The sequence below is a fragment of the Tachypleus tridentatus genome, chromosome 7 (genome assembly GCF_004210375.1).
Source record: "Tachypleus tridentatus isolate NWPU-2018 chromosome 7, ASM421037v1, whole genome shotgun sequence".
In the NCBI taxonomy this organism is placed as follows: domain Eukaryota; kingdom Metazoa; phylum Arthropoda; class Merostomata; order Xiphosura; family Limulidae; genus Tachypleus; species Tachypleus tridentatus.
Window position 1 is genome coordinate 159604301 of NC_134831.1, and position 15491 is coordinate 159619791.

General features: G+C 33.3%; 1 protein-coding gene across 1 annotated transcript; it reads left to right on the forward strand.

Moving 5' to 3' along the window:
• Positions 1–6964: 6964 nt before the first annotated feature.
• Positions 6965–12458, forward strand: LOC143257014 (uncharacterized). Its single transcript, XM_076515064.1, has 4 exons — positions 6965–7232; positions 10284–10320; positions 11267–11326; positions 11930–12458. Exons 1-4 carry the CDS (start codon positions 6994–6996, stop codon positions 11987–11989), a joined length of 396 nt encoding a protein of 131 aa, XP_076371179.1. The 5' UTR covers positions 6965–6993; the 3' UTR covers positions 11990–12458.
• The last annotated feature ends 3033 nt before the right edge of the window (positions 12459–15491 follow it).

The window sequence follows — 15491 nt, forward strand, 5'->3', positions numbered from 1 at the left end:
GTACGTGAGGGTTTGATTTATATCTTTATTGATGTACATTGTAAATATTTTTTGTAGTTAGGCACAAAGCTTTTTTAAAATCCTTTATTAGATTATTTTACATGATTAATAAAAAAAAGAATAAAATTAAACTGAAATTACCTCCCATTTTAGGGTATGTTTTCTGTGCTGTGGAAGGTCTCAGTATAACTACATACAGCCCAGCAAGGCCAGGTGGGTTAAGGCGTTCGACTCGCAATCTAGGGGTCGCGGGTTCGAATCCCCGTCGCACCAAACATGTTCGCCCTTTCAGTCGTGGGGCGTTATAATGTGACGGTTAATTTCATTATTGGTAGAAGAATAGTCCAAGAGTTGGAAGTGGGTGGTGATAACTAGCTGCCTTCCCAGTCTTACACTGCTAAATTAGGGACGGCTGGCGCAGATAGCACTCGTGTAGCTTTGCGCGAAATTAGAAAACAAATAAACAATCTAGCGTAATACCTTTAACTCCTATATTGTACAACTTAGCTATCAATTTAGGGTGCAACACCGTTTCAAAAGTTTTTGCCAGATCCAGGAATATGGCCGCCGACTTCCTACTTCTGTCCAGCTGGTCAGTAATGTATGTAGTTACTTCCGATATCGTATTTTGAATACCTAAATCCTTCCAAAATCCAAATTAATTATCTCATAATATTTTATTATTTTCCAAATATTTTACTAAATTTTTAAAATAATTTTCTTTGAGACTTTAGCGAGATTTGACATTATTGAAATTGACCTGTAGTTAAGCTCCCCAGTGGCAAAGTGGTATGTATGTAGGCTTATACTGCAAGAAACCAGGTTTCAATTTTTTCTTCTAATCGAAAGCATAAACTATTATTTGTCCACAGCTGTATATATTGGTGTTTCGAGTTAGAAGCAGACTGTGTTAGTTGTTGAATGGTTTTCATCACATGTAAATTCACAACACTTACCAAGTTATTTATATTAATATTTACATAATTTTTGTATAACAACCATTTAACATGGTTACAGCGTGTTCCATGTTTCTGTCTTAAGAAATTGGTTCAGTCGCGAGTAATTAATTACTTTAATTTTTACAATAGTGGTATTGTGGAGGTACGTACAATGGAAGCCTTGATATCCATATGTACGTATGTAGAATAGTGATCCGCAATATTAGTTTTAAGTACGATAGTTTTTTGCCGGACTATTCATGAAAATATGGCCGATACACGATTTCAGGTTATCACGAGCTCTTGTAGCAGTTTCTATTCATGAGACAAATTTATTTTTTATCAACATATTTAAGTAATTATTCTGCACCACTTCAAGGCCATTTTAACACTGTCGTAAATTTTATGTTAGCATCTCCTATAATTATATGTTTTAAATTCGTATACTTATTTATTAGTTCATAAAGCTTTTTGACAAATATACTTACTATTCCGTTTGAGTTATGTTAGAGTGCTATTGTTTTTACAGTTAGCAAATTATATTTTTTTATATTTGGATTTGTGAATTTAAACTGTATTTAATATAAATCATTATTCCATTACTTTGGTTAAAATTTAATAAAGTTCATGCAATATACCCTGGGATATTATTCGTTTGTTTAACTTGTTCAATATAAGCCTAAAACAACAAATTTTAAGATAAAATATTTACGTCTCACTAATACAAGATTCTGGCTTTTCAAACAGCAACTGACGTACGCGACCTGTATCTCCTGCTCACATTTCTCAAATCTCCGCAGCGGTTAATAAACCTTCCAACGAAGCTCAACTTCTTTCGTTCATTTCTCCTTTTCCTTTTCGGTTTTTCCTGTCTAACAGTAATTCTTCTAATCAGTTTATAAAATTTCATATCTCGATTACGGTAAATCAAGATAACTTCAAATTCGATACTCTTTAACTTTCAGCCAAGCAGTTGGGTGAAGAGAAACGACGTTTCTGACTGCCTCTGGTTATATTTCATAAAATTTAACCTAAATTACTGCCACGCGATGTTGTTGTTAAAACATTGAATGATTGCTGTTAGTGAATAAACCCTTGTCCCTGTTATTTTCTTTTAGCTGGTTACATAGGCGTGCTACGATTGAAGGTGGATGTGAATGTTTGTAATATTTCATACAGTTAAACATTGAAATGTCACTTGGTCCTAAAGGGGTCATCATTATACATTAGTTGCCGGAAAGTTGCAACTTATAATGAAACGATGTATAATTTGGAATTCCACCCTTAAGAATAATGGGAAATGGAGGAATAGGTACAGTAAGAGCGTAAACTTTGTTTATTCGACGCAATGAAGCAATGTCTCTTATAAGAAACTATGAAATATGGTATTTCGGTGTTTTTTTTAAATAAAAGAGTCCAGGGTTCTCTGTTTTTTTACTTGCAGTTTTGCGTTTAACATTTCGCAGTAGCATGCTAAAGAATCTCTAGCAGTCTGTATCACCTTTACAAATCGATCGAAAGGGTGTTATGTTTGTAAATAATATTGATTGCAGTTTCAACATGTTCAAACACATCTCTTATCACTGGGACTGAAAAGTCTCTCCGTCGAAGAGAATGTTCATAATTATCATTCATAGTTTCTTCTTCAAAAGCACATTTATCTAATTCAAAAAGATCTTCATTGTTTTCAGGTATAACATGTGACTCCAACAGCTATTCGATTTCATTTTCCCCTACTCCTTTGGCCACTTGCACTACTTCACGTATGTGTGATATGTCACAGAATCCTTCAGATAAATGCACTGTTAGTTTGTCGTTGCCACTAGTTTCACAGATAAGTTCGTGGAATGTCTTTCTCAAATACTAGCTCTTGAAGCATGCAGTAACACCCTTGTCCGTTATCTGTATAAGTGATATTGTCTTCGATGGCTTAAATACAAATTTTATATTTGGAAACAGCTGTCATCAGCTCTATCATTATTTAACACGAGAAGAATCTTGAAAGTAAGATTATTTTCCTCACAGCACGTTTCCATTTTTTCCATTTCAGACAAAAAATGACCCACCAAACACTCACAGAAAGTCTGTTTCGTTAACAGGCCAAACAATAGGATTTTCGTATCATAGGAAGCCAGGAGTTCATAATACTTTTCGATGCTCGTGAATTTTCACTTTTGTGCACAAGCAACGACTTTAATTTCTTGTCATCATTAGCATTGTCTCCTACAAGAAGAGTTAGTCGATCCTTGGAGGTCTTGAAGACATGTGCAGTGTTTTCGTTAACAGTAGTGTGTGTCCTAAAAGGCATGCGTTTCCAACACAGCCTGGTTTCATCAATATTAAATACCTGTTTACGATCATATAAACTCTCTCAATTATTTTTTAAGTTGCTAAAACATATTCCCAGCATCTACGTCGGCAGTGGCTCACTCTTTCTGAATTTTATGTTCTTAAAATATATCATGCCTGAAATCTGTAAAACCTTCCACAAGTAGTGATGAATGGTTTTCTATAGCTACTACTTCTCAAACTTCTTTTACAAGTCATTATACAAGCTTAGTACCTTCTCCCGAATGAGAGCTTATCTGATTGGCGTGTTCTTATTGTAAAGATCTTCAATCCATAACGAAACCACTCCGTGATTTATATGATAATACTTTTTTTCTTCTAATTTTAGTCTCCAAATTATTTAAAGCATGTTTTGCTTTATTTTCTATTTCATTACTAGTCTTTAATATTGTAAATACATTTGTTGAAGGAAGTTTCTGATGGTGCTCTATATCAAATGCACATTCACTTTTTTTAATGACATAACAATAAATGTAATATATAATCTTAGCTAATAATCCTTATTTTAATAGTTTATAAGTCTAAGTTCTTACTTTTATAAGACAATATTATAAAATTTCTAAATGTCCTCTAATATTACACACGTTACACTTTCTATTGGTTTATCCTCTTCTATATTTTACCCACTAGCTCTCCAATAAGTACAGAATAAAACTTAACTCACTTCATATAAAATTACCATTGCTCATACAAACTAGAATTTCTATAGCCTTCAATTGCGGCTTGATTACAGTGCTATAAGATAAAAAATCGGACCTCTTGTCACACCCACCTGTAAATTTGTACTTTACTATCTTTCTGGATTTTATAACAGTTCTCTCTTACGTTTAATTATACATTACTTAAAACCAATACAAACTGGAGATTTTCATCTACTAAATGACTTGTTGTATAATAAATACTGTTTTCTGAACAGGTAAGCATTAACTTTACTTATACTGTTCATTCCCGTGAGAAAGTTGACAACTACCTGGGTTGAATTTGTAACGGCTCTTGACGGCTCCAGACGATTTTTAAGAGTTAGGAAAAATTGCCTGTGTTTTGCATGTTATTAGTCTATATTCTTTGGTGCATTATTGAATTAAATAAAAATGTTTTGTACATTACTACTATTATTATAAAAAAGTAGGGTTAGGTGTAATCAACAACCAAAAATATGTTGTTTTATCGTGTTTTTTTTGTGTGTGAAAGACATGCAATATTAGCAGAAATATTGCCAAATATCGCGAATATACTGGAAGTTGGAAGTAATAAAGCTACAAAGACTTTAAACGGACATATACATTCGCGTGGTCAGTCAAGTTCACTGAGTCCGTATCGAGAGAGTTAAGCTGAACCGAGTTAAAAACTATGAACGATGTGTGTGGGTGGGTGGGAGTTATATTGTGATCCTTAAAAAGTCAACAACTTAAGAGAGAAACAACGTTTACCTTTCACAGCACAAATATATTGTACTGAGTTGATTGCATAGTACAAGGTGTCCCAAAACATGCATACACACTTTGAATTATTATAACTTACTCAAACTTTCTTTTTTACAAGTGCAACTGATTTAAAGTAATGGCAGAAGCAGACTAAGCTTTTAGAAAAGGGAATCTATCTTAAAGTGCCACTGGAAGTGCGAGAACACAGCTGAAGTGCAAAGACGATTTAGGAAGGAGTGAAGGAGTTTCAAACAGATCCACCAACGCGACTCATCATAACTCGCATCAGAGATAAGTTTGAAACAAATAGAACTGTTCAAGACGTCCATAAAGGGCGTTCTGGAAGACCACAGTCGTCCACTAGTTCCACACGAGAAGCAGAGCTGTTGGAAAATCTCCATCGATCTCCAAGAAAATTTATTTGGTAAACAGCCCGTGAGACTGAAATCCCAAAATCAAGTGTCCATCACATGTTGAAGTGCGTTCATTGTAAAGATTTATTCCGGCATTAGTCCACGCCCTCATTATAGATGGTCTTGACTGGAAAGTTGAATGTTGTGAGTGCTATCTGGCAAAAGCTGTAGAGGATGCACAGTTTCCAAACAAGATTGTCTGCAGCGATGAGGCCAAATTTAAGTTAAATGGCTCAGTTAATCGCCAAAATTGTACCAAGTGGGCACCTCAGAACCCACATGTTACGAATGAACATCACTTAAACTTACCAGGGGTTACAGTGTGGTGTGGATTATTAGTGTTGGGCTAATTGGACCATTCTTTTTCGAAAACACAGTCACTGGTCTCATTTATCTGAACTTGCTGCAAGAATCAGTCGTGCTACGCATTCGAGAGCAATTTAGAGATGAAGAATTTTATTTCCAGCAAGATGGAGCACCTCCAACTACTATCATAATGTGAGGGCCTATCTTGACGAAAATTTGCCGAACAGATGGATTGAGCAAGGAGGTAGCACTGAATTTCCCCACGCTCACTAGACCTCACACCTCTGAACTTTTTTTTTTAGGCCCGGCATGGCCAAGCGTGTTAAGGTGTGCGACTCGTAATCCGAGGGTCACGGGTTCGCATCGCCGTCGCGCAAAACATGCTCGCCCTCTCAGCCGTGGGGCGTTATAATGTTACGGTCAATCCCACTATTCGTTGGTAAAGAGTAGCCCAAGAGTTGGCGGTGGGTGGTGATGACTAGCTGCCTTTCCTCTAGTCTTACACTGCTAAATTATGGACGGCTAGCACAGATAGCCCTCGACTAGCTTTGTGCGAAATTCATAAACAAACAAACAAACAAACTGAACGTTTTTTTATGGGGATACGTCAAAGATAAGGTTTATTGCACAAAACCTGCAACAATCAATGAGCTGAGAGCAGCAATTAAAATAAAATGCAAAATACCAAATAAAATGATTCGTGAAGTTTGCAATTCCATCTGTCTGCGTTATCAGCAGTGCCTGGATCAGAACAGTCATCAGTTCGAACACTTTCTACTCTTGTTTTCTTAAACTTGGATTAAAAAAAAACACACACCTAGATATATCTTAATAAACATTGTATTTATAATCATTCAAAGTGTGTATACATTTTTTGTGGACACCCTGTATTTCACATAGTCCTGATAAAATATTAAGATACTACAACAACTCAAGTTGAAGGTTATGGACAAATTCTGACTCCAGTTTTGAAATCAGCACCTTCAAATTAACTACAATCAATTAGCCGTCAAGTGGCACAACAGTATGTCTAAGGACCTCTACTGCTAGAAATGGGGTTTTGATACCCGTGGTGGGCAAAGCACTTCAATTTTTTCAGTAGTAAATATTTTGTTATCCAATGATATATTTGCTGTGGCTGCAACGGATATCAAATCTCAATTCTGACCGCATACACAGAAGATTTTTTATAAACTGTAATATATAAATTTGTCGATTAGAAGGGACAGGCTCCCTCATTTAAAACAACAACAAACAAACAAACAAACTGGTTGCGCCTCTTAAATAAAGTCCCATACTTGTATTAGAAAGTTTTACAATGCGTTAGGGACTGGAATTTTGTTATCAAGATGTTCCAGGGCCTTCTTCACTAAAAGAACAAGTAAAAAATTCTTTTTAATTTCAATTATGGTTCAGGTTCCAATAATTAAGGTTATTTTCAAATTTTTAATAGCTGTCATTAAATATATTTATTTACAGTTAACGTGAACATAAAACTCTTTAACAAGTTTAAGCTAAAATTCATGTTTACATATTGCAGCTAAAAAAATCCTTTTAGTCTTGATGATAGCTTTTCAATTTTTCCTATTGCTTTTAAATAAATTAAGAAAATATAATTTTTTTAAGTGGATTTTTCGTTTTTATGAGCTCGGTGTTGTAAGATATAAACGTTTTGTTTGTTATCAGCTGGCATATCTGTGTGTTTGTCATTCGAAAGCAATCTCACCGAAATTGCACTGTAGGGAAAGTATAATACATGTAAATTTAAAACATGGCTTTCCAGCCACCAAGTACAAGACAAGGTAATACTGAAATTGAGATATTTTAATTTCTTACATCTAATTGATTTTTGACGACAGATATCGTGGTGCTACTCTGTTAATGGCATACAGTTACAGGAATGTAATAATATTCGAAGGGCTAACATTTTTACCACTAAGCTTTTCGAGTCATAATGAAAATTGCGATATTAACCATTTGCTTTGATATGTAAATCATTAAAATTTAAAGTATAAAACACATATGAAAAAGCCTGCTTGTTAGTAGTACAACGCATGAAACTGTTAATGATATCTTGATGAAGTAGAAGATATGGATTTGGTATAGTTATTTAGAATGAGATTTACAATAACTTTGGCAAAGCGCATCATTAAAGATAAGCAGAAAAATCTTGTCAGTAGTACCATGAGTTGGGAAAAGACTTGGGAATTATGTTATCGAGTCAGTGGATGAGAGAATGCATTAGACTAATTAATGAACGTTTGTTACTACTAATGCTAGTAATCTCGCATTTGTGTCACAGGCTTACACTCTGCATCTGCTTGTATTTATAACGCACAACAGAGAAATTTAGAAATACTTGTTTTCTAATGACAACAGCATTTGCATGATGAGAAGAACTTAGAAGCTTTAAGTAAGATGACATTAACAGTATTACTTAAGTGTAGTACTGCATACACAATGTACAACTCATTTAGAGTTATGCAACAAAATTTGTCATAACTATCACTTTTAAAATGATTAACTTTCAACACTTGTTATAAAACTAAATAATAACTCTTAAACTAAATAGTTTTGTATGTCTAACAGATAACTTTGTGTATACTTAACGAAGACTCCATAACTATGTAAACCTTTTATCTTATTTCTAGTAGTTGTAGGGTCATATCTGTTAGTGACTACTGCCTGAACACTTACCAATAACTTATTTTTGCTACTATGCACTATTTTATATCAAGCACTTTCATTCCTCTCCTTTACACTAACTCTATAATTCTAAAATTATCCCAATTATGTAATTCTTATGTTTCTTCCAGAGTTTCTGCTTTTAATGTACTACTTTTAATAGTATAGTTTTCTCCAAAGCTAACTTGTTCTCAAAGAAACAGTTGAGCTCTGCAAGTGTAACATGCTCTTGTCTTGCCAAGTCTTCTGAAAGTCACAACCAAGTTCAAAGGTTTTTGAACACAATCCATTCTTGGCATCTGTTACCCCTGTAAATTCCATTTTGAACTACCTTTAATCATACTGAAATTGATTACTTTTTATTCTGCACGTTTAGTCTGCTCACCCAGTAATTGTGCATTTAACTAAAATGAAGTTATTTCACAGCTATTTAACATTAAAATCCCTTGTTAAATAACACTTATTTGTTACTTGTATATCATGTCTCTATCTACATGTAATTAATTCAAAACTTAGATATGTATTAAATTTACAACTAGCAAATAATATAAACATTAATTTTGAGCCTAAAATTAGTAATTATGATGATTATTTTAAGCTAATATTAATTTATTCCCACTTTGTTTCTAAAGTGATAATCTTCTGGGCAATGTGTCTGAGAACTTTTAATGCTAAAAAAAGGATTTCATTACATAAGGTAGGCACAGAACAGATAGTCCACTGTGTACCTTTGCATTTAACAACAAAGGTGATCAAAAAGAGGCATTTGTTTCATCCAGCTTATATCATTTTCTACTGTTAGATTACTATTAATTATGCAAAACATTCCTGCCTACATCAGGTACCCCAGTGAGTTAATGGTATGTTTTCAGACTTGTAACACTAAACTATGGAGTTGGGTTTCCTATAGTAAACAGAGAGTAGATAGCTTTTAAGTTTTGCACTAAAATGGCTATATCCATCCATGATATCCAAAATATTTTTCTTTTCCTAAAAATTTGCACTAGATGAAAACATTTAACTTTCTCATTAATGTAACATTAAATGTTTTAACACATGCATATACAAATTGTTAATGGATTAGTTATGAATTCTACAATGTATGAAAGTAGATTAAGAATGTAATAAAACTCCAGTACATATATTTAAAGTTCTTAATTGATCTAGAATAGCAAAACAGGAAGATTTTGGAAGAACCTCCAAATGCAGAAAAACAGCTTTTACTTAAACAGGTTCAGCCAAGTACACTGTAAGTTAAACTTTGAAATCAAGTTATGTTAGTTTTTCATGCTAAAGAAAACCTAAAATACAAAAGTAGTTTTTTTTCAAAATAACTATCAGTTTGAAGTTGCATTCAGTCTAGTGCCAATGATTGTTGTATAGCTTTACTTAAGTTGGAAAATTGCAGTTTATAGTACAATAAGGTACACAGAAGGACTGCTGTCTTTCAACTATTCCTACACAATAGAATAAAATTATACTACTGTATAAACTAACTCATTCATTATTTATTTATCTCAAGCTTTCAAATATATTTATTTTTCTTCTCACTTGAGAAAAATTTATGAATGGGTTTGAAAATGTGCTGTCAATAGATATGTAATGTGAAAGTTTCTGGAGAATAATTTTATTTAATTATTCCCACATTGAAAATTATCTACAAGGTATTTTCTATTCTTTATTCAATATTACCTTAATTAACAGTGTTAGTTAGAATGTTAAATGCATCCATGTACTTTCAATAATTAAGTAAGATAATATTTGGTGTTGACATAAATACATAATATGATATTAAAATCTTCTTACTATAATTCTGACAAATAAAATTGTTACACCATCATAATCCCATTCACATTGTCACTGTTATTGTCAACAAATTTGTTAATATAAACAGTATCAAGTACTACTTTATCATATTCCTGCCATTCTGAATAACTATGGTATTAGACATTAGACCTTCTTCAGCAGCATATATAGTGTGGTTGATGTATTGTACTAGTCTGTTATTTACCTTCAATCTGATATTTTATTAGCTGTTACAAAGCTTGAATGAATTGATACTTCCATTGCATTGTATTATATATAATTGTACAAAGTAGAAGAGTATGTTGTTTTCTTTCTTTCATTTCTTACTGTTTTGTTTGTGTCTGAGAAATTTTATTTTTCAGGCCTGGGTCCTTAACCCCAGCAGTTGGCATTGCTACTGTAAGTAAATATACTATTTACTATATAATATTTATCAGTAGTTGTCATGTCTCTGACACCTTAGTAATAACTTTCATTGACTTCTCCATAAATTAGTATACGGGTATAAAATATAATTTAGCAAAGTAATATTTCACAGTCATGAGAACATCCATGACTGAGTTTCCTGAAATAGTCCATGTTTATTTGTTTTCAGAAATACATAGTATTTGTGAACTTCTTATTAACAATTTGGAACATATCTAGTGCCTTAGAAGTTAGAGATTTTGAAGAATTAGAAGAATGCATAATTATGGTATTCCAACTAAACCAGTATTCATATCTATTATTGAAAGTGCAATTTGCTCAGTCCAAAGCTCATTACATCAACTGAGGAACAACACATAATTGGTTGGAACATAATTTATATAACCCACTTGTTACAACAACATTTGTTATGGTTTGAACACCTTTCTGAAACTGCCCATTTTTCTCATTATAACGGTTGTTATTACAACAAATTGCAAATATAAACAGTATTTTAACCCATACTGTGTTTCAACTGTGGATCAAGTGAAATCATTATCACGAATGGATATTGGTTCACCTTGAGTGTATTATTATGCAGTCTTCTAATTCTTAAATCTCTATGATTATAGACAGTGATTACAGTATTACAAAATGTATTGGCCCAATACCCAATAATACTAAGTAATTATAATCATGATTTGCCACCTTTAAAAAGGTGTTTACACCATAACAGTTGTTGTAGTATAAAACCTAATCACATTAGCAATTACTATTTTCATTCAAAATAAAATTCTCATAAAATTTTGTCTTTAAATAAAGACTAATTTTTGTAGTACTGAGCTAACTAGAGCACAAGGTTTCACTTAATAGTTTTTTTAAGTTGTGTTTAAATTGAATTGTACAGTGCATGACTTTACAAAAAACTTGAATTTTTCAGACAACCCAGTCCTCAGTTGATGCACATGCTTTATCCACATCTCAGAGGACAGCACTTCAGGTGAGTAATGAAAAACAATGTTTTCATGTAGTCATGTAGTTTTAACACTCCATTTATATAAAGATGATCTCACTTCTTAATTGATATTATACATGCTCTACAGAACTCACTTCCTTATGATGGTGTTCAGTACAGTGTACCAGCTTTTTACTTGTGTAGAAATCAATATTGTTATAACTCTTGTCTCTGAGCAAAGAATCATGTATTTTTGTAATATGTCTTACACATTGTTGCATATAAAAGGCATCTGTTAGGATTTTATTGTAAAATATCTGTGTTTCATATGACATTATATAGTTCTTATTTTTCTGTTTTAAAGATAAAAGTAAGGCTTCAGGTCCTCTATTAGAGCCATCATCAACTAAATATTTGTTCATAGGTACGAAAAAGTTGAAAGCTTGCTATGTAATAGTAAACATTGAAATCAAAACCCAATTTGATTGTTATTTGTCATCAGTTTTATGTGTTATACATTTTAAATAGAATATAACACACAACTTAGGAATGTTCAACACATTTTATATCTATAAAGTTTATTTTGACACATAATAAAATAATATATTGTATAATTTTGGAGCTCCTTTTTTATCGCTACTTCTCTAGCATGCTCATGCCAACTCTGTAGGTTGGTTTATAACCAAGAATCATCGTTTGGAAACCTGATCTTGCCGGTCCTGCCAAGGTTTGATAAACAACAATGATACTATGAATCATAATTTAGAAACCTAACTTTGCCTGTCCTGCCAAAGTTTGACAACCAAAAGCAAGAGTGAAAAATTCAATAGATTTTGATGAAAAAGATTTCTTCTAAGTAATGTATTCTTTACTACCAAAGCAACAATTAAAGATCAGACTTATTTTGTAACTTATAAATGTTCCATTTTCTTTAGAGCAAAGTTTAAGTTCTATTCATTTCATTACATTTTCACAGTGGTAGTGGTGTAGTCTATAAACTTTCATATAATTCTGTAATTTCAAGCTTAAGTTTGAAAGAGTTGTATGTAAACTTGAAGTTAATATATCTTTTTTCTAATAAAGGTTTTTAAAGTGCTTTGTAAATTAAATGTTAAAAATAAATTTAACCATACCTGTTCATATGATAATAAAGTTATAGAAAATATTGTTTCACATATTTCAGAGATTCTCTATTATTTAATTTTTGTAAAAATATTGAATTATCAATATATGGTAATATTAGTATTCAGTTTATATTTATTCATTGCTTACCTCTAAATATGAGAGAGATTTTTTGTTAGTTCAACCCTTGAGGTGAATTCCTGTACATGGTCAGGGAACCTCTTAGAGAAGGTTCTGTAATTTCAGTTTACTTCTCTGGGATCAAACATCAACCCGCATGTTTGCCACATATGGTGACCCATGAAGGGGAGGAGAGGATCCTGGCTGCTGAGGGGTCTAACCCTAGCACACCATTTTGACCTGAATTCCTGTAGATGGCAGCCTTGGGAAGCCCCTCCAGGGTCATATGGCTGGTTCATTGGGCTAAGGCCAACCAAGTACCAGTGTTGGATGTTCTCAACAGATGTGGACATTGTGCTTGATGCTGGTGTTTAAAAATAGTGCTCAATAAATCCTGGCATTGCTGCAATGTTCTTGGTTGGTGGGTGGGGACAGTGGGCACTGAAATGTTCTTATTTTATTATGAATACCCCTATTCATTGAACAAAATAATAAAAATGAAAAAAATAGATGATCAGAAAATGATACTCTCAGTGAAAGCTTTTCTTGTGCATCTAACATTTCTGCTTCATCCCCCACCTTCTTAGTTATCAAGACTCAAATAGAGCGATCACCTCTTTCCTTTCGGGCTGATCGCCTATATGACTATAATCGCCTTTATACTGATGGAACTCAAGCTGCCTCTTCATTGGTCTGGCAGTAAATCAGTCTGAACTGTTGATATTCACTACAAGATGTAGTGTCATCTCTCTTCTTGCATCTCTTGCTGTTATTGTGGTTGTTTTTAACTGGATCTGGCATGAGAATACTTTTCCTGATGCTTGGTGCTGGGCTATTGTCCTCCCTTTTTCCAAGCCCAGGAAGGATCCCATGATTTTTTCATACTGCTGTTCAGTTGCTAGATGAGGTGTCTCTGTAAGATCTTAAAAAGGATGGTTAATGCCTGTCTTGTTTTGTTCCTCGAACCAAACAACCTCCTTTCACCCACCCAGTGTGGGTTTTGATGACAGAACTACACTGTGTATCACATGATTTGACTTGAAACATCAATCAGGGATGCCTTTTCAAGAGACATTTTTTTCTGTTGGAACTTGGAATTCCCAAGTGCTGTATTTTAAGTGTCAAACCATTATAAAAAATTAATGCCATCACTGGACAACTCCCCTTATAGTTACAGATGGACTCTATGTTGATAATTTCCACATCTTATGTCAGTTGTCAAGCATGAGGTTTATTGAGTGGCAGCTACAGACTGTCCTCAATCATTTACTGAAGTGGGCTACAGAAGGTGGTTTTACTTTTTCTTGCTTTAAAACTGTTTACATAAAATTCGCCACCAACGAAGTATTTACTCCAATCCTGAGCTCTGTGCTGGAGAAGTTGTACTTTCCATGGTCCCTGAGGCAAAGTTCTTGTGGCTTATATTTGAGAATAAGCTGAAATCTCATCTGTAAATCAGTAATTTCCAACATATGACATTAGTGGAGCAGATATGTAAAATAACTGTGCACTTTGTGATATAAACATGAAATTAGACAGGATACCAGATAAATACTTATTAAACAGTTTTGGTGAGACAGAGAAGCTGAAATACCCATATTATAGACACTATCTTGAATTTCAAAATGGCCATCATCAGCAACTATTATATCCAAGACCTCATTTCAAAGGTACATAGAACAGTGAATTATGTAATTATACCCACATATCTGCAGACACTTATGTGTTAATCATCTGGAAATAATAATTAACACTTTTATTAAATTATTATTAGTTACCTATGGTCAAAATCAGTTAAACGTGGTGGATCTAGATTTTGAGTGGTGTGGATCCTTTAAGCACCACCAATGAAGTCAGTGTGAAATCATCACATTACATGTGGCTTTTACTGTGGTTGCCACAAATATGGTAACAGTTGAACTATACATTTTCCTTACACATATTTAATCATACACAAGCTACAAGATCTCCAGCACTAAGCTTGGAAAGTAAATGAGTGTCTTGTTTATGAAGAGTAGACTGGCAAACATGTGTATCCATACAAAAAGTGAAGGGAGTTGAATGTATGAATTTTGTCTCAGAAGAAACAATGTTTCATTGGCTGATTTATTTTATGATAGCTCACTTTCATAGGTATATTTTTTACACTCTTGTTAGCAGCATCCTCCTTTCACTCTATATTTTTGCTTCTGTGCTTTACAGAGTCATCATTTACTGTAAATCAGCCTACAGAACTAAACTACTCTAACACTCATCTGTATGAGTTTAATATTGCTATACTGACAAGCAAACAACCTAAGTGACTAAATTTAATAAAGGTTTGGACTGACATTCAATAACCAGCCCCATCATTCCTTATACATGTTGAGTAGATTACCATAGTAGTAGATCATTTGGAGTGTCTTTTTGGCAGATCATACACTTGTAATTTGTAGTATATGGTAGAGACTGTTGTGTTGGGATAGGTTGATGTCTTTGTACTAACATATGCTTCTCACATGTCAACTGTTCTAGCCACTACTTTCTAAAACTACCACTATTATAAACTTAAGAACTCCTACTACTGCAAACATGTGAATTGAGCTTTGTTATGTATTCAGAGCATTTGTTAGATCAAACTTATGTTGGTATTAATAGTAATACTAACAGCATATTAAGTACTATCTTAACTTACAATTTACACTTAAAATTACAATCAATATAACTATCATATAGTTAAGAATAGTCTGGCTACTAAATATTCTCAGTTGATAAACTTTGGGTTAAAGTGTACTTTCAGGAAGGCGAGTACACAAGGTGTAATTTATTTATAAGACATGCAAGTTAAGGTAGAAGTGCAAGAGTTTTTTGGATAGAGTTGCAGAGGTGGAAAGGGAGAATTGTAAATTTCTTGAAGCAATGGTAGGGTTTAATGAATAACTTAAATGTCTGCATTTCAAAGGCTACAGTTTGGAAACAGAATTGCATG

What these genes read in the sequence shown, in the direction of transcription:
- LOC143257014 (XM_076515064.1), top strand. Translation starts at nt 6,994, where the DNA reads ATGATAGCTTTTCAATTTTTCCTATTGCTTTTAAATAAATTAAGAAAA. An exon ending in CAGCAGTTGGCATTGCTACT is followed by an intron (nt 10,321 to 11,266) that starts GTAAGTAAATAT and finishes TGAATTTTTCAG; the next exon opens with ACAACCCAGTCCTCAGTTGA. An exon ending in CTCAGAGGACAGCACTTCAG is followed by an intron (nt 11,327 to 11,929) that starts GTGAGTAATGAA and finishes CTACTTCTCTAG; the next exon opens with CATGCTCATGCCAACTCTGT.